We start from the raw sequence: 21,847 nt of genomic DNA, 5'->3' as shown, positions 1-21,847 counted from the left end.
TAGGTGCTTGTGGCAGACACCTCTCTTTTGACAACAGAATCCCAATTTGTTCAGGCAGCCATGTCCCAGGAGATGGATCAGGATTGTCCTAAGTTGATGGTTACAACCCTGGTCTTAGGGTCTATTTAAGGGTGGCCACATGACCCAGTTTGGCTTGTGAGGGGTAAGGGAAAGTCTGGCTGCTGGGGGCTTTTGGGAAAGTTCTCTGATAGGAGAGATACACAGAGGAGAGCCCCCTTTATCCTTTTCTTTTCTTTCCTGCTTTGGAGCTGATGTGTTAACTGGTGATGGTGTCACTGTAGCCACCATTTTACAAGGCCCCAAACCTTGGAAGAAAAGCCACCGTGATGACGGTAGCAGGCTCCTATGTGCCCTGGTCCTTGATGTCACCAAAGCCTGAACCACTGGGATGAACTAACCTCCTCTGGACCTCTCGTTAAAGATACAATGTCCTCAGGTTTTAGTCCATCAGTAGCCCACTTTTCTTCTCCTCGAAGCCAAATGCATCTGAATGGGTTCAGCACTCAATCCACGAGTTAAATAAATAAAAGCCTTCACTTATTGAGTGCTTACTAACTGCCCTAAGCACTTTCCCTGTATGAACCCAGGAATCTTCACAGCAACCTTATGACATAGGCATCCTCAGTTCACAGTGGAGGAGAATGAGGCACAGCAAGCTTAAGTAATTTATTAAAAATTGTTATCACCTTTCACTGAGGATGGGATGGTGGGAGAGAAATATCCCAGAAGAATCTGAGGGAGTGACAGAATGCAGTGGAGGTGAGGGTAGGCTAGGGAAGGGCTCCATCCACAAATACAGAAATGTTTGGATGGTGTTTTTGGCTGTGTGGGCCAATTCTTGGGTGAGGCATGGGATCTGTGTGTATGTGTGTGTCTGAGAAACAAATACATCTGAAGTTGAAGCTAATCCTCCATGGTCACAGCTGGGAAGGGGGCTAACATTTGTTGAGCACCTACTATGTGCCATGTATCTTTATCAGGTACTTTGTATCAGTGATTCTGATTCTGTCCCCTCAGGGGATATTTGGCAATGTCCAGAGATGTTTTTGGTTGTCACACCTGGGGAGAGAGTGCTCCTGGCATCTAAGGGGACAGTCTGCTGCTAAATGCCCTACAAAGCACAGGATGGCTCTGCACAACTAAGAATTATCTGGCCCCAGTGTCAACAGTTCTGACATACTTTTTTTTTGTCTTACAAAGTCACCATTTTACAAATTAGGCAAGTGAGGCTCAGAGAGGTACCGTGTCTTGGCCAAGGTCATCCAGCCCACTAGATTTGAAGCTGGGATAAAATGCAAGCCAGTCTCACCCCACAGCCATGATGCTCCCATTATGCTCTCCCCTTGTGGTGGACAGGATTAATTTAAACAGCAGGCAACTGAGGCTCAGCTGTTGCTCAGAGGAGACAACTAGTTTAAGGTCACACAGCAGAGTTGCACCAGAGACCTCTATAATTTTCTGAGAACCTCAGAAGCAGCCACCTTTTGGATGCAATTGACTCCACTACCCAAACCTGGCAGGCTCAACTATCTCACACCCTTTACTCCTTGCCCAGGAGAACTTCACTCACCCGAGGCCCAGATCAAATGCCACCTTGTCCATGAGCCCCAAAAAACAGCTGAGAGGACAGAAGTCACCCCTCATTCTCCTGTGTCCTTAGGCACTTGCACTACTTACCCAGAGGCTGCTGGGAGAACGATCGATCCTGGGTGTATGGAACAGAAGATAAATGAATGATAATGGTCCTAACTGATGATTACAGTCCAGAGGGGGGAGAGTATATCAATCAGTTAATCCACTGTAGAGACAATACAATTTCCGGCAGGTGAATAGGGGCAAGTTAGGGATTGTGGGGGCAATCTGGAGAATAAGGCCAGGACAAGAAGGCATTTTGCACATGCAATTATAAGAACAAGTATAGAGAACTTTCTAGGTGCTGGGCACTGTTCCTAGTACTTCCTGAGGATCAGTACATTACTCTGAGCAGGACCCTATGAGCTAGGTTCCAATATTATTCCCACTGTATTGATGAGAACACTGAGGCTCTGGAGGCAAGGAAACCTGCCCAAGGTCACCCAGCTAGCAAGTGAGGAAGCTGGAATTCGAAACCTGAGCAGCTGACTCTAGGCCGCAGAGCTCGTTCACCTCTCCATGACCTTCCTGTGGGCCAGGTGAGGACATTTGTCAAGCGGTTCCACGGATGATCCAGGGCACACAGAGCAGCCTGGACCAGAAGCCTGGTTTCCCAAGGCCTCATCCCAGGTGGTGGGTGTACGCGAGGATGGCGCGGGCAGAGCAGCTGACACTTGATTAGTAACTCGAGAGAAGATCATTTCTTCTGGGAAAGGTGGACTCTGGCCGGGGCGTCTCATGCAGGCAAACAAGTTCAGAAAGAAAAGGAAAGGAAAAAAGGGGGGAAAAAAAAATGAAAGGAAAGGGCCAGAAAAAAAGAGGGAGGAGAGAGAGCCGCGCGTCTTTCCTCCCAAGGTCGCGGCAGCGCCCGAGGGCACCCAAAGGGCCGGGTGTCCCAGGGGCTGGCACAGTCCGGGCTGGGGCCGCCCCTCTCTCGTCCCTGGCCGACGGGGTCGCGTGTGCCGGGGCGGGCTTGCTCCCGAGCCGCTCGGCTACGAGCTTTTCCAACCGGGTGCCATTCAGCGCGAGCAGCGGCCGCGGCGGCCGGACCTGCGTGTGCGCCTCCGCGCGGTGGCTGTCGCGGGTGCCGGGCTGGGAGTGGCGTAGCCCGCGGCAGAGGGGGGCGGGCGCCACGCGGCCGGGCGCGGTGTTGGTGCGCCGGCCGCGGCGTGCACGCCACCTCCGGCCCTCAGGCCTCCGCGGGGCTCCTTCAGGAGGGCTCCCGCCCTAGCTTCCCGGGCGCCCCGGCTCCGGCCGCGCTGGGCTAGCGACGTAGTCGCCGAGCGCCCCGGCACCTCTCCTGGGGACCTAGTGCGCGCGGAGCGCCTCTGCGGCTTCAGCGCGGCGTGGCACTTGGCAGACGCTCCCTTGGCGAGGGGGCGGCGGCGGCAGCGGGGCCCGCCGTCTGGGAGCCCCGAGGGCCAGCCCCTCCCCGCCCCTCATCCCGCCTCCTCCGCTGCCTCCGCCCCCGGCCCGGGCCGCCCGCCCCCGGTCCCGCCCGCCCGCCGCGCCAGGCGCCGGGCCCGCCGCTGAGCCCGGCCAGCCGGCGCGCCCCGTCCGGGATGGGGCGCCTGGACGCCTGAGTCGCCGTTCGGCGCGACCTCCGCGCGGGGGAAGGAGCGGGCGCCGCGCGGCCGCGGTAGAATGGAGGTATCCGGCGGCAGCGATGCCCGCGGCGACGGGGCTGGGGACGGTGCCCACGCCGACCCCCGGGTCCCCGGCGCCGCTGCTCCCAGCTCCGGCCCGTGCGCAGCCGCCCGGGAGTCGGAGCGCCAGCTGCGCCTCCGCCTCTGCGTCCTCAACGAGATCTTGGGCACCGAGAGGGACTACGTGGGCACCTTGCGCTTCTTGCAGTCGGTGAGCGTCGCCTGGGGAGCGCGGGGACAGCCTCTGCCCCGGCCAGCCCCGCAGCGGAGCGCAGGGGCCTCCGGCCCCGGGCGGTCTCCACAACCTGTGGCCGCGGTCCCCAGGGGCGTCCGTCCCGTGGGGAGTGCAGGGAAAGGCAGAGTCAGGGCTCCTCCAGACGGGGCTGCAGCCCCCTTGGCCGGCCTGCGGTCCAGCCAGACCCGGGTCTCCCACACGCCGTTTCCCCGCTGCACGCTGCCCTTTTGTCTTTTTCTTTTTCCCTGCCCGCCTTTCGGATAGTTTTAAAATTAGTTAGATTCACGAGGCTGGGGCTCTGGGACCCAGGCGCTGGGAGCTTTCGCGATCCAGTGTTTTTCCCCCCGGGGATTTCTTCTCCGCTTAGGGCACCATCCACTGCTCATCTCGGGCGGACTCAAGGCAACCTAGAGCCCAGCGTCTGTCCTTGCCGAGTAGAGTAGGATAAAACCCAAAGCCTGGAGGAGGGACGGGGATCCACAAAACCCCAGGGTGGGACCATCGTGGGACGTCGCCTTCCCACCGCACCCCGTTTTGCTGGAGCTTGGAGAAGTAGGTTTTGAACTCAGGACTGGGCAGTTCCGGCCCCATTCCCATCCCCAAGTTGCAAAACCACAGTGTCAGACTCTGAAATAACAGCGGAGCGTTGCCTATGTGGCAGGCGCCAACATGTGTCATTAGGTTTAACCTTAACAAATGGCTTGTGAAGTAGGGAAGAGTACTTCCCCCATTTTTTAGACGGGAGAGTTTAACTTCAGAGAAGCTGGGTCTCTAGCCCAGCATCACACAGCTGGTTTAATTGAGTATGTACGGGTTTTGAACTAGAGCAGTTCCAGCCGGTGCTCTAAACCCTGTTTCTATGCTGCATTTTCTCTTCTTTTTTCCTGTGAGAGGGAGGAAGGGGCCACTTCCCTACTCTCCTAGGAAGTGAGAAAAGTGGCTAGGGGGTGGGACCGGGGCCGAGCTGGCTGGAAGTTAGGCGACTCCGAGGGCTTTAATCTCCATGCCTCCTGCTGGGACCTCATTACTCCCTTCTCTGCTCCAGGAAGTCTTTTAATTCTTGTTCAGGAAGGGCTGGTTGGGGCAGTAGTGGTTCCTTCAGGGACCCCAGAGCCAGGATCTGCGGTCTCTGGGGGAAAGAGGGATACTCTGATATCCTCTGCCCTCAACTCCCCCCAACTCTGTGGCTTGGGGGTGCAGCTGAGGCTGTGTGAGGTCCCACTTCCAGCCCAGGGAGGAGACAGCTCTTTTCTCTGTGCAAAGAGGTGTGTGGGGTGGAGGTGGGGGGAAGTTGTGCAGAGAACCATTTGGCTGAAGGACCCTTCTAGAAAGGCCTGTGAGAATAAGGCAGGGTTGGCATTTCTTTTCCATCTCTTCCTCTCTCACAGTTAAAAAAAAGACTGCTCAGTTAGAAGCTGGCAGTTTCTGAATTAAAGATGTAGACAGCCTTGGTATCTCTGAGCAATGTCAGATTCTAGGCAACTTCTCACTTCTCCTTCAGAGCCACTCCTTGCTCCTCAGTCTGGAAGGGAAATAGGAAAGACAATCCAATTTTTATATTAACGGGAAAGCAAAGATACCTCTTTCTCCTATGCACTTGCCGAGATGGTGTGGTGCATTTCAGAACAGATACAGATTGCATTTGGATTAACTGTGGGTTTAAATTGTGCATGTGTGAAGTCTGAGGAAGCTGGAATAATGGAAATTGATTGGAATCAACCATTCGTATTATTAAAGATACAGGAAAAACAAAGATTTCTCTACTTCCACATTATCTCTTTGGCACTTTAAATTTGTTGAGTTCATCAGTTAAAAAAAAATCTGTCAGTTCTGAGATGGTTCCAACTTTTGACATCTCAGACCAATCATAACACCTGTCCTGGCCTCAGTTTCCCCACCTGTAAAATAAGGGGAGGGGAATCCAGGCTTCCTTTTTGCCTTGTCCTTTAGGGTGTCCCCAAGCTGGTGCCAGACAGGCACTGAGTGTGTAACCTGACCAGCCATACCTTGTCTGTGAGCTGCAAGGAGCCCTCCCTTGTTTTGCTCCATCAGAAATGGCCCCTAGACAACCTAAGGCTTTTCAGTTTTGAAAACCCAGGGCTTGGAGCTTCAGGAACTGCTAATTACAAAGGCTTTCCACGCCACCAAGGCTGGCAGCCTGCAGGTTGTGATTCTCTTCTGTCTTCCCACTCTCTCTTCCCAGGCTTTATACTTGCTAAGGGATTGTTCCCGCTCCGAAGAATGCTCTGTAATCCCTTTTGCTTTCAATTCCATGTGACAGTGGCAGGTCTCGAAGGGCTGCCCTGGCCTCTTTGTGTCCCTGGCTTTAAGGTCCCATTACCAGGAGAAATGAAGCCTTTGTGGTAGACTGAGCATTGCAGGAGATGCAGAAAAGCCAGGTCTAGGTTCCTGCCCTCAAGGAGGGGATAGTCCAGTGAAGGGCTTCAAAATGGTGTTTGCAGAAATCCAATTAGGAGGCTGGTCTCTGGAGCCAGACTGCTTGCTGGCAAGGGCTTGGGCTGTGTGGCTTTAGGCAAGTGGCTTAACCTTTCTGAGACTCACTTTTTCTCATCTGTAAAATGGGGAATGATATAGAGCTTATCTTACAGGGTTTTTAAAAGGATAAGTGAGTTATATAAATATATATAAAGCACTCAGAACAGTGCCTGTCAGATCATAAGGCTTATAAATATTATTATCACTAATTACTATATGATGATTAAACAATTAATTCAGATGATTCAGGTTATAGGATTCCAGCATCCAGTGAGCAAGAGTAGTCAGGGCAGGCTGCCTGGAGGAAGTGAGGTCTGAATCAGCATTGAAAGGAGGACAGGGACTCTGAGTGAATTTCCTTTTGACATCTAAACTCCAGAACCAGTGGTTTTTTTGTTTCCAGTTCTGGGGCTCTGTGGTTCCTCCAGAATCTCACTATCTTTCCTAAATCCCTCAGGAGTTGGATTGCACCCCCTCCCATATCTCCAAGGGAGCCCAGTGACCCTGGTGCTGTGTTTTGTGTGTGTTTAAGAGTCATGGAAAGGCAAGGACAGCCCTCTCATAGAGATCCTGGATCTCCTTTGGAGGACACCACAGAGGTTGTGGGAGAAAATGCCCCAGGTTTTGACTTTGAATCTTGAATTTCTGCATTGAGAACCCTCATCTGTCTTGGGTGCTTCTGTGTGCTCTTGGGTAGTGTTAATAATGAAAGTAACAATTGACAGTCAGTACTGTGGAGAAGCTGACACCAATTCATCATGTACCCATTCTAAGCGCTTTGCATGTATCAATTCATTTGCTCTTTCCAACAAGCCCTGTGAAGGGAGTGCTATTGTTATCCCCACTGACAGATGAGGAAATTGAGGCAGAAGGTAGTTTAAGTGAGGTGCCTGGGGTCATGTGGACAGTAGGGCCGGGATTTGATCCCAGGCTGCTGACTTCAGAACTCATGCCCACCTTGCATGCGGTCTCCGGCTTAAAAGGTGCTTGGCATGATTTATTAAGGTGGCAGAACTGAGGTTGGAACCCAGGTCTGTGTGAGCCTGCCCTTCCGCTTGTGCTTCTTCTGGTTACTTTCCCTTGGTGACTCCTCTTCCTGCTGCAGAAGGCTGCACTGTAGCAGAATGGAAATGGCAGGCTGCTGGGTTCCTCCTCTGTGTTCTGTGTCTGTTCATGAAGTAAGGGTTGAGCATGGGGCTCTGAAGCCAGGCTGCTGGTGTTCAAATCCTGGCTTTACCCCACACTGACTGTAGGTGGCCCTAAGTACCAACCTGCTCTGTGCCTCAGTTCCCCCATCTGTACAGTGGGCATAGTATATAGTACCTGTGTCATAGGGGGTGTTGTGAGGCTTCAATGAGCCTGATATTAAAGCTCTTAGAACTACACCATGCACATAGTAGGTGCTCAGGATGCTTTGGTGGCTATGTTGGGAATGTGAAACAGTGGGAGACAGATGAGGTCTGTTTGGGGCTCCAAATCTCCCCCCTTAAAGAGGAGGCCAAGTGAGCCTTGGTTGCACCTGCCTCTTGGTTAGATTGGTTTGGGGGCCCAACCTGCATGGGGGGAGACCTCTGGGGTAGATGCCAATGGGCCCTGTGATGGATTTGTCAGCTGAGCAGTGGTGGGAAGAAAGGGGGCAGGAGCCTAGATGGATGGGCAGAGAGGCCCCCATGTGGGGCTGGTCAGCAGCCTCTGAAGGACTCCCCTTGGCTGAGGACAGAGACCTGTCACTGCTAGGCACCCAGAGGGTCCACCCAACTGGCTGGACCTGAGGTCCCTGAGGATCAGGGGATGTGGGTAGAAAGCTCCCAGAATGCTTTCTGTGGTTCTGCTTTTTTGGGGTAGGAGACCAAAGCTTTTCTTCTTGTTGGAGCTCTGCTTGCCAAAACAAGAAACTGTGGTTTTGTGTTGTCACTATTGTTTTTTTTTTTTTTTTTTAAAGATTCTGTACTCCGGTCTCACACTAGAGAGAAACACCAGGGGGGTGGGGGTGAAGGACACATTTAAAATTCTGCAGTCATTGAAACAGAATGACACACCCAGTGACTTCGGCAACTTTCATGAGGTTGTGCTGTGAAAAGTAGGATGCTGAGATGTGTGTATAACATGATTCCACTTTGGGAAAATAAACATTAACCATAATACACATGCATATTGTGTATATAGCATTATAGGGACATGGAGAAAAGGATGGAAGGACATGTATCTTCTGGAGAAAGGCAAGCAGGATGATAAAAAAGGGAAAAATGTACTAAGAAATCCTGTTTGTAATACATTTTTCACATAAAATCATGCATATCTCCCAACTGAAAGAATTGTATTTTCAGCATGATTGTTAGGTTAATGCAATAGCAATAGGAATAACTTGCTAGCACTTATATAGTGTTCAATGTTTGCAAGCCCTGTGTAAAAAATTCTCTGTGTATCAACTCAGTTCTGGGTGTTGTGGTGTTTCCCATTTTACAAATGGAAAAGGGCACAGAGAAGCTAAGTCGGTTTCCCAAGGTCACACAGCCTGGCTGAGCTGGGATGCAAACCCGGATAGTGTGGCTACATTTTACCACTACTTTGAACTGCCCAACATGATACAACATTTGTGACCAAAATTAGTTATTTGTGAGATGTCTGGTCTGCCCAGGTGGACAAGTTAAGCCCAATGGTCCACATTATCTGAGCTTTAGGATACCAGTGAGCCTGCACCAGACTCCTTTGTATTGAGCTCAACATCACCAGAAAGTCAGTGAAAATCTTTTGATGATGCTAATCTAAGTGTCAACAGGAGTTATAAAGGACCCATTTTTTGCATATGGCAAATAGAGCTACATATAGGTAAAACCATAAGGAAATTAGATTGTTTTTTTCTCAGCGTGCAGGGATTTTTGGAGCACTTGCTGTATAATGTGGGTGGTGTTCGAGCTTAAGAGAAATGTAGCCATCAACGGGCAAATGTGGTCCCTTTCCTAATGAGAATTATAACCCCACAGAGATGCTAGAGCTCTCGTGCATTTGAATGAGCTTGTTCTTCAAATAAGCATACTGGACTCCCATTCTCGACTAGGCCCATGTCTGCCTTCAGACCATTTATCTGTCTCTTTAAGAAGAGATGGACAGAGTTGGTGTCCCTGGCTTTTGGAGGCTTCAAGGTGCCCCTTTATTAGAGGGTGTCCCCCTTTATCAAGCCACTCCCTCAGATCAAGAAACTGACATCCTCTTTGAGACACACACACACACACACACTTTCAGCTTTTGTAAGGGTTAAGTCTTTGAAGTAGGTCATGCCTGGCTGCAGAAGAACGTAACCTTGCCAGTTTTTGTGATTTCTTTTCTTTTTCCAACAGGCACAGGGTGTCTGGCTAGAATCCTGGTGGGCGGGGGGTCATCAGGGTGGGCTGATCCCTAACTAGTGTTCTGTGTTCCATGGGCCTTATTCCCCAGACAGGGTGGGGTCAGAGCTGGTTCTTGCCCCAGAGTTTTGAAGACACAGAACTTGAGAACTAGCCAGAGGGATCTGAATCTCCTTGCTTTGGAGGTGAGACCCCCCCCAGAAAGACCCCCTGCAAAAATTATGGCCTCCAGAGAGGGATGAGCTCTGGTCAAGGGTGGTGGCCCTGCAGCTGGTCAGTGTTCCATCCCAGGAGCTCTGGGAAGAGGGTTTGGGTGGCCTGTGCCCTCCTCTGGGGAATTATGTTTTAGCCAGGATCAAACTTTCCTTTCAAAGAGGTTCCAGAACCTGAGCAGCTCATCTGGGGTGAATCCCTCCAACTTTTGACCCTTTCTTTGCACTATTGGCAGTGGACCATTCTGTGCTATGGGGGCATCCTGTGCATTGTAGGGTATCTAATAGCATACCTGACCTCTGCCCACAAGATGCCAGTAGCATCCCCTTTCCCCTCCTGGGACAATCCAAAAATGTCTCCAGACATTGCTGCATGTCCTGCTGGGGTGGGGTTGGGGGGTGCATAGTAGCCCCGGGCCAAGAACCACTGGGCTAAAATCTCCTTTGACCCCAGCTCTGCTTTCAGACCATTCTAGGGTATTTACATGAGTAGTAGGAATATATGGAATTGGTGTGTCTGAACTGATGTGTATGTGTTTGCCTAAGGAGCATGATAGGGTTGTTCTTTTCGCCCAGCAGTGTGTGTCGGTTTCATGGTTAAGAGTTTGGACTCCAGAGCCAAACGGCTGGGTTGGAATTCCGGCTCTGCCCCTCTGTGACTTGGGCAAGTCCTTTTGCCTCTCTCTTTAGGCCTGGTCTCCCCATCTGCAAAACAGAGGTGATTGTAGCCTTAGTGGGGTTGCCGCAAGGTGGGGTGAGTGCCGTCAGCCGTGGGAAGCGCCTGGCACAGCTGAGCGCTGAGGCAAGGTCAGGGCCCCGGTGCCTGCTGCAGGTTCTTCTGTTCTCCTGTACAGCCTCCCAGCTCCCTGTGGATTTTTAGGTTCATTTTTATTTTCTTAGCTCCTGGAGGAGCAGAAGGGGTCCTGCCCACCCCTCTTTTGTCTTGTGGTCAGACACTCAATCTGTGTTTACTTGCCCGATTCCTTCCCCAGGGTGGAACTGACAGACGATCCCTTGATTCTGGGCCCGGGAGGCAAGGCTATTTCAGGCTGGCGGGACTAGGGCCACCTAAGGCTGGTGGACAGGTGGCCATGGCTACCAGAATCTGGGGTCTTGTACTTTCCCTTTGCAGGGGAGGGTGGGTGGCTTCTGTGACAAGTTGCTGTCAGGAGGAGCGAGCCCCGAGCTAGAGCGTACTGTGGGCAGTCAGCACTTCCACTCATTAATTTACTTATTCATTAAGTAAATGGACATTAAACATCTACTATGTGCCAGACACTGAGCTAGGTGCTGGTATGTGGCCAGAACAATATGGACTGGGTCCCTGCCTCATGGAACTTTCAGACAATACAAAAAGGTCATGTGAGAAAGTGACAACGGATGTAATGATAACATCCACTAAGGCCCTACTGTGTGTGCCAGATACTGTGCAAAGTGCTTTATATGATTTATCCCTTTGAGCCCTTGCAACAGCCCTCTGAGGTTAACTATTATCATTATACCTGTTATGCAGATGGGGAAACTAAGGCCCAGAGAGGTTGAGTAACTTGCTCAAGTCCACCCAGTAGGGGAGAGGATTCACTGAGAAGGAAATAAGATGGGGATATGTTGGTGATGGCGATGGTGACATCTACTTGAGAAGGGTGGTCAAGGAAGGTCTCTCTGGAGAGGTGGCATCTGAGTTGAGTTCTATAGAGGAGAAGGAGCCAGCTGTGGGAAGAGTTGAGAGAAGTGTGTTCCAGGTCAAGGGAGCAGCATGTGCAAAGACCCTGAGACAGGACCATGCTTGGCTTGTTTGAGGACCCACAAGAGGCCAAGGTGGCTTGGAGGGGCCAGTGGGGGAGACAAGGTTGGTGTGAGTGGCAAGGGCCGGGTGGCTTGGGCCTCATATGCATGGTGAACAGTTGGGTTTTATTCTCAGTGGGGTGAGGAGCCCCTGGACAGTTTTCAGCAGGGGTGTGGCATGGTCTAATAGAGGGTCTGAAAATCAGACTGCACAGTGATCTTTCCAAGGTCTCAGCAGCCACCTCCTGCCTCTGGCCTGGGCACCCATACAGGAGGGAGGGCCACACTTGCCCCCCGCAGGCAGATCCCCCATCTGCGTCCAGGCTGCTGTTTCTGTCCCCTGTCTGGGTCGGCCTCTGCCTGGGTCTGGGTCTGATCTGACCACACCCAGAGAGGAGTTTGGGCCCCTGTTTGTGGCCAGGGCGTGGCCTGGCTGTGCGGGTGCCTGTGGTTGGGAGGGCTGTTGGTGTAATATGGGTCCCTTCTTCCTGAGAGGGAGGAAGGCTCCGCTTGTTTTCTGTTCAGGAAACTAATTTGCATGATTAAAAACTGTTGGGTGGCACCTCCACCCTGCACCCCCAGCCATCTTCACAACACTCCACAACAGAGGGTGACGGGAGGAATGGCCAGGGCAACTGCAGGGCCTCCTCTGCTCTCACCCTGCCCTCCGGGCTCTGTTCTCCACACACGGCACAGGGATCCAGGTGGAACTTCCGGCAGTTCACGCACACCCCTGCCCTGCTCAAAGCGCCCTGGAGGCTCAGGCTCCCTCAGAGTGAAAGCAAGGTCCTTAGGACGGCCTAGAAGGTCCTGCAAGGTCTGCCCCTGCTCCTCCTTCCATCTCCTCTCCTGTTCTCCTTTTTTTATTAGTCCATTTTTTCCTACATTAAAAAAAATATTGAGATGTGATTCACATACCATAAACCTCACCCCTTCAAAGTGTATGGTTCTGTGGTTTTGAGTATAGTCACAAAGTTGTACAATCATCACCACCATCTAATTCCAGAATCCCTTTTGCTCTCCCCTGGCACCCCCTGTCCCCACCCCCAGCCACATTTGCCCTGTCCAGATGCACCTGGCATGCTCCTGCCTCGGGACACTCTACCCCCCTAGGACCCCTCTGGCTCACTCTTTCGGGCCTTCGCTCAAATGGCATGTTCTCCACAGGTCTTCTCTTACTCCGCCTCCACCCCACATTCAAAACTGCACTCCATCCCCACCTCACCACTTATCTCCTTTCCCTTTCCTGTGTGATTTTTTTCTGCTCGCTGACACTAGACATTTATTTACTGTTTATTGTCTGTCTCCCTCACCAGAATGGCAGCTCCATGCTGATGGGGCATTCACTTTGTCTCTTTGGCACAAAAGCAATGCTTGGCACATAGGAGGTGCTCATTAAAAATATTTGGTGAATGAAAATATTTGCTTCTTCTTTGTATACCTGTTTATGTTTTCTTACATAATCTGATTGCCTTGATTTATATAACTGCTAAATGCTTTTGTATAGACTTCTGGGGACCTGGAACTGAGATAGTCTGATGTTCTCTAACATGGCAAAAGTAGGTGGGTGCACACAGGCTGAGGGTATTTGGCACAGGAAAATTTTCTGTAGTGTGGCATCATGCTCAAGTGCCCAGGACTATTAGGGTCTGAATCATTTCTCTGCCCCTCAGTGCCTATGGGGCCCTGTCCAGGGAACTTCTCTCTCTGGGCCTTGGTTTTCTCATCTGTGAAATGGGTTGGGACACTTTGCTTAGTGTCTGACACATGTCAGTCTCCAGTCAGTGGTAATGGTTCTTTTTCAAAAAATTATTATTATGTTTTAGATGCTTAGTATTTTCCTACTTTTTGTCTAAGGACAATTACTAGGTATCATCCTAAGCAAACTACTTCAGATTCTTTCTGGGGCTTGAAATAAGCAACTGAATTTGTTTTAACCAAGTGGCTCCTTGCTCTGGACTCTTGGTCTCTGAACTCTGAATGTAGTTGGGAGCAATAGCATCTGTGGGATGAGTGTAATTTGGAGTCAGAAGATGCTGTTCACCCTCTTCCCCAGAGAACCTCCCCAAAGATTGAAGAAAATGGTCAATTTCTCAAAAATACATCAAAGCTCCTCCCATTCCTGTACTGTGAAATCCCTCCTTGGGTATGAAAGGGTGCAGAATAAATTGCTCCCCAGTTGCTGGGGAAGGCTGTTATATATCCTACTTCATTTGCATCCTCACAATTGTGCAGTTTAAGAAACTGAGGCCCAGAGAGGCAAGGTCACTTGCCTGAGAGCACAGAGATGGTGTATTAGTTAGCTATTGCTGCATAATAAATTATCACCAGTGTGATTTGAAACAGCACTTGTTTATTACCTTGCAGTTTCTGTGGATCAGAAGTCTGGATATGGTGTAACTAGGTTTTCTGCTCAGGGTCATGAGGCTGCAGTCAAGGTGTTGGCCAGGGCCACACTGTCATTGAGGCTTGGAGGCCTCTGCATAGGTTGTTGGCTGAGTTCAGTTCCTTGTGGCTGTAGGACTACCATTTTCTTGCTGGCTATTGGCTGGTGTTGGCTCTCACCTCCTAGAGGTCATCCTCAGGTCTTTGTTACATGGCTTTCTTGAAACATGGCCCTTTTGTAGCTAGCAGGAGAATCCCTCTCCCTTGGGAAGGACCCAGTCCCACCTCCCTAAGCCCCCAACCTATTTTTTATAGTCCTATTTTAAGGACTCACCTGGTTAGGTCAGACCCACTTGGTGTCACTGATTTGGGAACTTCATTACATCTGCAAAATCCCCTCCTCTGTGAAATACCATAACCTAATCACAAGAATGAATGCATAGGCACAGTCCCATCTACTCCAAAGGAGAGCAGATCCTTCAGGGCAGGTATACAAGGGGGCAGGACTCTCGGGAGCCATCTTGGAATTCTGCCTGCCACCGTCTGAACTCAGGATTGTCTGATTCCAAAGTCCATGCTCTGACCACTGTGTGTTACTTACTTCCTCTCTGGCCCTGCCCAGGATGGCCCCTGAGTGAGACAGGTTGATTGGCTGGTGGAGTCCATGGGTTCCTCTTGAGTGAGACAGGGAAGTGGGATATGTGGTGGGTTGCCTTTTCCCCCCTGAGAGGACCTAGCTGACTTCTGGCTTGGCCTGTAGTGATTCACTGATTGGGCTGTGGATGAGCCCAGAGCATCTGTCCCCTTTGGTCTCCTCCAATTCGGTCTCTTCCCCTTCCACCTGGGGGTGTGGGCTCAGACCTGCCCATGCACGGGACAGATGCTTGATGGCTCCCTCCTTTGGGATGTCGTTACCCTGAAGGTGGGGTGAGGAGTGAGAAAGCCAAGCTGGTTGGTGTTGATATCCAAATATTGGGGCTTTTCCAGATAACTTACTATTTAGTGATTTCTATTTAAATTCTGTTATGCTCAGAGAATATACTCTATGAGTTTCCAGCCCTTTGAAATGTATTGAGGCTTGATTTATGGTTCAGCATATGGTCTGCCTTAGTGATCATTCCATGTGCACTGGAAAAGAACATGAGTTTTGCTGTTGTTGAGTGGAATGTTCTACAAATATCCCTTAGATCAAGGTGGTTGATAGTGTTCAGGTCTTCCATGTCCTTACTGATTTTTGGTGCTCTTGATCCACGAGTTTCTGAGAGAAGCCTCTGGAAGTCTCCAGCTATGCTTGTAGATCTGCGTCTCTTTCCCTTGAATTCTGTCAGTTTTATGTTGTGTACTTTAAAGTCCTTTTGCTGGAATATACACATTTATGATTACATCTTCCTGATGAACTGCCTCCTTTATCATTATGAAATACTCCTCTTCACCCCAGTAATGTTCCTTGTCTTGAAGTCTCTTTAGTCCGATATTAATACAGCCGTGCCAGCTCTCTTTTCTCTGTTTTCCATCTTTTTTCCTTTTAGCCTCTTGTAGCTTTACATTCCAAGTGCATACCTCATAGGCAATATATAGCTGGGTCTTGCTTTTTAATCCATTCAGACAATCTCTGCCTTTTAGAGTATTTAGTTCATACACAGTTAATGTAATTATTGACAGGGTTGGGTTTAGGTCCAACATCTTGCCATTTCATTCTGTTTTGTTTGATGTGGCAATAACAACCATAGGGCTCTCCTTTCTCTCCTGTCTGCACCGTGCTGGAGGTAGGGGGAGCAGAAAATCGGGGTTCGTAGTTGAATCCAAACTTGTTACTATGGCGTACAAGGTCTTCTGTGATCTGGACTCTGCTTACCAGGCCATACCTCACTTCCCCCTGGGTTTCTTATGCCCTGGCCCCACCAGCTTTCTTTCTGCTCTTGAGCTGTGTACTCTGAGCCTTTTCCTTTGCTGTTCCTCTTTCCTGCAGCACCTTTAACTGTTGTTCAGTGCTGGCTCCAGTGTCCCTTCCTCAGTGAACCTTCCAGACATTTTCTGTATGTCACACCTATTTTCGTCTTGGTACCTATTACTCCTTGAGATTATCTTGTCTATTTACTCGCTTAGTGTCTGTCTCTCCCATTAGAATGTGTCACATGAAGCCCTGGTCTGCTTGTTCACTGACAAGTCCCTGGCACCCCATAACGGAGGCTCAATTATTATTGGTCAAAGGAGTGAATGAGTGAGTAAAAGGGATTGCGTGGGGCCTCCTCTGTGACTGAGGCCCTCCTAGTTCCTGCCACTCTCTTAATGAGTGGCTTTGACTTTGGGGAGTGTGGGCACCAGTGTGGGGAGTGGCTGCAGACTGGTGTCCTTGGCCTCTGGTTCTTACCTCAGCAGGAGAGCAGAGGAAGCTCTGTGTGGTCCCAGCCGCCAGCTGGTGACTGGCTAGGCTGCCCATTGGGTGGTTTTTAAGACTTACTTCCTTCGATCACAAAGGTAATCAATACAGTGTGTGTGTGAAAAGCACATTCCCTTATGTCTGTTCAGCTGTAGGTACTCTCTTAAGGACCCAAGTATGGTAAAATGTTTTGTGTCTGTACTAGGCTGTTTGTATTATACATTTCTACATACGGACAGGGGTCTAGACACAAAATCCCAGTATGCTATATTCATGGGCAATTTAATACATTTTTTTCAAAGTTAATTTTTTGGCAACTTTTTATTTTGACATTTCAAGCATATCAGAGCACCCCTGTACACCCTCCACCCAGATTCACCAGTTAGCCGTTGGCTGTATTTGCTTATAATTCTTCCCCTTTCCCCTTCCCCTGCATATAAACATATGTACTCACACACACACACACACACACACACACACACACACACACACATTATTATTATTATTGTTACTTTGACCCCTTTGAGAGTAATTGCATACATGGTGCCCCTAAATAACTCAGCCTATACCTCCTAATAACAGAGACATTCTCTTCTATAACCACAGTACCCTGACCAAAATTAGGAACTATAACATCGATACTAATTCTACAGTCCACAATCTATATTCAAATTTCACCCATCTTCCCAAAAATATCCTTCATACCTACCCTACCCTGCTATTCTCATCCCCAGTCTAGGGTCTCCCTCAGGATCACACATCATATTCAGTCACCTTGTCTCGGTGATTCTGACCGCATGCCATTTTCACCCCTTGTGCCGGCAGTAGAAACCCTCCACTGAGATGTGGTTCTGCCAGTGCTTGTGTTGGGCCACTACTTACTAGTTCTGTGACCTTCTGCAGTTGACTCTTGGGCCCCGTTTACTTAGCTGTAAAATGTGGAAATCTCTGTTCCTACCTGATAGGCTTGTTTTCTTCTTCTGTACATTTACTGAGCACCCGTTGTGTGCCTGGTCCTGTTGTGGATGTTATGGATACAGCGGTTGCAGGGCAGGTGAACATCTGGGCCCTTGGGGGGCTTCCACTCTTGTGGCCCCTGAGGGGAGAGGGTTAGGTCTGGTGATGCAGTAAGGGCTGCACATGGTGCTGGCTCCCAGGGATGCCTGCCCTCATGGGCTCTGTTTGCTGTCCTGTGTTCATTGTAGAACATTTGGAAAATAAAGACTAGTTAAAAGATTTCACCCTCCCAAACAGCTGTGTCACCTTTTGTTACTCCTGGTTCTTACATTTTGTTTTAGCACACTGCACACACAACGCATCTTCCTTCTCTTGTCCCTTCTGTGTACTTCTCCCGTTCTTACTAAGCACTGTTCATCACCAGACCTTTGATGGCTGCATAGTGAGACATGGGGGTTCTGGGTCCCCACTGCCCAGGTCAAATCCTGGCTACTTGCTGGCTGTGTGACCATGGGAAAACTGCTTTACCTGTGTGCCTCAGTTTCCTTATTTCTGAAAATAGTGCCTACCTCTTAGATTGATGGGCGAATTAGATGAGTCAAGAACTGCAAAGCTCTCAGAACAATGCCTGGCACATAGTAGTGCTCCATATATATGAGCTATTATTATTAATAATTAATATGTAATATATCATACTAATACAGTTATTACTTATATTTAGCCATTTGTCTTATATTGGACATTTACAGAGTTTTTAGTTTTTAAAGTTATAGATAGGCCTGTACATTTTTATTCAAGCTGCCCATTCTTTTATCAGTTTAGTAACTGAGGGCTGAAATAACATTGGTTTTGTACTTTTGATCTTTTCTAACCCAAATAAATCACTGATAACTAGAATCCTAGAATCAGGATGTGAGAGCCGGAAGAGACCAAGACACCCTCTCACCTATTCATCTCATTTTTCCAGAAGGGGAAACTGAGGCTCAGAACCATTCAGTGGCCTGGCCCAGGCTTACCCAGTGAGTCTGTGGCTGATGGGAGTTGAATGCAGGTTTCCTGACTCCTGTCCTGTGATTATTCTGCTTGTGTTCAGCCACTCAGACACCATGGAGGACAGAGGAAGGTTTAAGCTGCATCCAGATGAGCTGGATGAAGAGTCAGTCTCTGGGAAATGGCACTATCTGATTCTGTGGCTTAGCGATCATAAGGACCCAGGTCCTGCGCTGGCTGCTGAGGACACGTGATTAAAGCAAAGCCTTTTACTGTCACTCATGGTCCCTGGGTCCATAGAACCGTGGGTTCCAAAAGTGGGGTCCTCAGGCCAGATCAGGCCCATGTGTAAGTTTTGTCGGGCCTGTTACAGTATTTTAAACATTTTTATTAGTTGCCAACATTGAAAAAATCCAGATGTTTCATACAAAAATCCATATTTCGGGCATCATAAATAATCAGAAGATCTATCCACACCAAGCTTGCAGTCCTACATACAGGCAGCGCTTGGCTGGAGCCTACTAGCAGCAGCTGCTCCCTTTAGACAGGGCTTGCAGGCTTCAGTTTGCCATGGTCTCCACTCTTCCCTAATATCCCTTGACATTGAAACCAAATGTTGGTTGTCATTTATCATTGTTCTTGCCCTGCTGTTTTTTCTTTTCTTTTCTTTTTTCATTAGCAGAGTTAAGTGGATGATGGAACATTTCTTCTAACCTTGTTTCTATCAAATGGAAAACTGAAAGCCAGACCAAGAGGGTCACATGTTTTAAGAAAAGTGGGAGGTGGCAGGTTTCTCTTTGGGACAAAAATGTGTTTAATAAGCAAAAATGCACTTTTCTGTGAAAAGGGTACAACTTCCATTGCCATTATGAGGACACGCATCCAGTAACCCCTTCCCCAACCCAGCGTCACCTGCCTGGGCCCTGTAGGTATTTGAGTTTGAGATGCATGTTCCAGTTTGTGGGTGTCCTTTTATTTTGTTTTTTATTTTTATTTTTTATATTGAGGTATATAAAATAAAATGTTGCGTCTCAGTGTACAGCTTGATGAGTTTTGACACATGTATTCTGTGGGTGGTCCTTTTAGTTCTCTGAGGTGAATAGAGGAGGAGAAGGTGGTTCTCCCCGAGAGGTGCTTCTGTTACCCCAACTTCCACTTCCTGTGGCCTGTGGGCACTCTTTTTTCTTTTTTGCAACATCAGCTGTTCAACTGAGGTTCCCACATTCCTCTGTCCTACTTCCTGAATCTTGTTCTGTATTTATACTTCTTTGGGGGACCTTGGGGTGCAGACCCCAGAGAGGAAGCTGTAGGCATGCGAGGGGCCCCCACCTGCTGTCTAGGTCCTCCTCTGGGACTGCAGGACCCCAATACCAGCCCAGTTGGGCCTGGCGTCTGCCTGTGCTTGTGCAGCCTCAGGAGACTGCCCCTCCTGCCTTGTTTCTCTCCAATCTAGAAGGTTTTGAAATAATAATAACCACAGTAACAAGAATAACGCTGCTGTCACTGATGTGAGCAGCAAGCACGAGTTGGCAGCAGTCTTTGGTTATAAGTGACAGGAAACGCAACTCAAAGCACCTTAGCTGAGGTGGGAATTGCTTGGCTCGTGTTTGCCAGGGTCTGCCTGTTGTCCTGGGGTGGGCTTATGTCAGCTGCCTTGGGTTGGGCGTCCGTCTCTGAACTAGTCACTGAGATTCAGACTGGCCTGGTCTGGGTGAGGGGCCCACCTGTGCCACATGACAGTGGGTGAACAGTGGTGGCCGGGAGGAAGACCCCAGGCTCCTGGGGCCTGAAGAAGGCAGGGGTGCCAGGTGGAAGGTTCTCTCCTGTCTTGTGTTAGTACCCCCATCCCAGCCTTCTCCCAAGTCTAAGGGAACCCTACTATCACCTGGCCTGCCTGCAGGTCCTCATAACTTTCCCATTTCCTACCTTCAAAGCTCTGCCCATATCCTGCCTCTTCAGGAGGCCTTCCCCCACCATTCTAGATCTATCATAACACCAGCATCCAATGTGTGCAGTGTTGTGCTCAGTAGGCATGTCCCAGACAGTACAGGAACCTGATGGAGAAGGTCTTCCTACATTGCCTATTTTATAGATGAGGAAACAGAGGCTCACAAAGGGTTAGTAACCTGCCTAGGGTCACACAGCATCATTTTCTTTTATTGGAGACTCCATTTTGTCTTCTCTGAGGCCTCACAGCCTGGGTTTGAATCCAGGCTCTACCCCTTCTAAGTGTGTCACCTGAGGAAAATGACTTAACCTCTGTATTTGGGGGAAGAGCATTCCAGGCACAGGGAACAGCAGGCGCAAAGGTCCTGAGGCAGGAGCATGTTTTAGGAACATCAAGGAGGCCAAGATGGCTGGTGCAGAGTGAGTCAGGTAGAGAGCAAATGGGAGGTGAAGTTAGGAAGGTAAGCCAGTAGGTGTGGGGAGGCTGGTGGGCATCGTGGGCCATTGCAAGGACTTGGCATTGTACGCCGTGTGAGATGGGAGCTCTAGGGGCTTTTGAACAGGGAAGGGACGGAATCTGACTTAGTTTTCACAGGATCCCTCTGGTTGCCAGTGGGGAATGGACAGTTGAGGGGCATGGTGGGGGAGAGAGAGGAGGCTGTCTGGTAGCCCAGGTGGAACAACATGGCACCTGGGGTCTGGGTGTTCTACAGGTGGTTAGAACTTATTAATTGTCCCTCCATTGTGCTCTTGTGTTATTTATCAGCTGTGTGACCTTGGGTCCTGGCTTATCGAGTCTCAGTTTTTTCGTCTGTAATATGGAGTTAACGATGTTCCCTCTCTTCATCAGGCTGTGGGGATTAATTTCATGATGTGGTAAGTGAAAAGTGCTTCCTGGAGCGCCTGGTACGTCATGAGGGCTCAGCAAATGTTTGTAGAATGAACCAGTGTGTGAACAACAGAGAGTTTGGGGCTGCTGCAGCTCTGCCCGAGGCGTCTACCCCTGAAGTCAGCCCCGGAGTGGGAAGCATCCTGGTCTCCCCCGACTCTCCCCTCCTCCTCCCCACACGCGGAGATTTGAATGGACAGAACCCAGAATGTTCTGGCAACAGTCGCTCCCTCTTTCCTAGTGACAAAGGCATCTTTGTTATGCCTGGGTGTGAAATCCATTTCAGAAATAAGGATGGTGCAGGTTCAGGAATCAGCTTGCGAGGATGGAGAGGAGCTGAGAGGAAGATATCTCAGGGCTCTATGGGTGAGCTGCCTACTCTCCAGTACCCTCTGTCCTTATTTGGGTCCAGAATGCTCTTGAATTGGTATTATCGTGTGGAATGAGAACTATGTGGAGCCACATTTCTGCTGAGTAACCACATTGGTTAACATCACCTTCCATAGCATTACTGTCTCTCACACACACAATATGTGAAAATATCTAGTTCTGGCATGGCTGCTGGGAAACAGGCAATTCCATATGATGCTGGTGGGAGTGTTCATAACTGCTATCTTTTGGGAAAAATAGTTTGTCAATGCCTTTAAAAATAAAAACCCACAATACTCCTTGATCCAGTTCTTTGGGAATCTCCCCTACAGAACCAAGAAAAAAGTGTAATAGAGATCCAAGTTATAAAGATGTTTATCCTAGTTTTGTTTATAATGGCAAAAAAAATAAAAAACAGAAAATCACATGGGTATTCATTAACAGGAAAAGACTGACTGAAATTGTTGTTTATCCATGTGTTGGGATACCAGGCAGCTGTTTAAAAGAATAAGCTTGATTCCTTCTCTTGACAGTGAAAGGCTGTACTTGCTGTCCTGCT

The 21,847-nt window shown here is 49.4% G+C and overlaps 1 protein-coding gene across 1 annotated transcript in view; it reads left to right on the top strand.

Moving 5' to 3' along the window:
* Positions 1-3,144: 3,144 nt before the first annotated feature.
* Positions 3,145-21,847, top strand: part of PREX1 (phosphatidylinositol-3,4,5-trisphosphate dependent Rac exchange factor 1) — a 174,065-nt gene continuing 155,362 nt past the window's right edge. The window contains exon 1 of the mRNA XM_036902039.2: positions 3,145-3,510. Coding sequence (XP_036757934.2) covers positions 3,298-3,510 — 213 coding nt within the window. The 5' untranslated portion in view covers positions 3,145-3,297. The remainder of the gene's footprint in view (positions 3,511-21,847) is intronic.

This window comes from Manis pentadactyla, chromosome 5 (assembly GCF_030020395.1).
Source record: "Manis pentadactyla isolate mManPen7 chromosome 5, mManPen7.hap1, whole genome shotgun sequence".
NCBI lineage: Eukaryota > Metazoa > Chordata > Mammalia > Pholidota > Manidae > Manis > Manis pentadactyla.
Note: the sequence above shows the minus strand (reverse complement) of the source record. Positions and strands in the feature narration are given on the sequence as shown.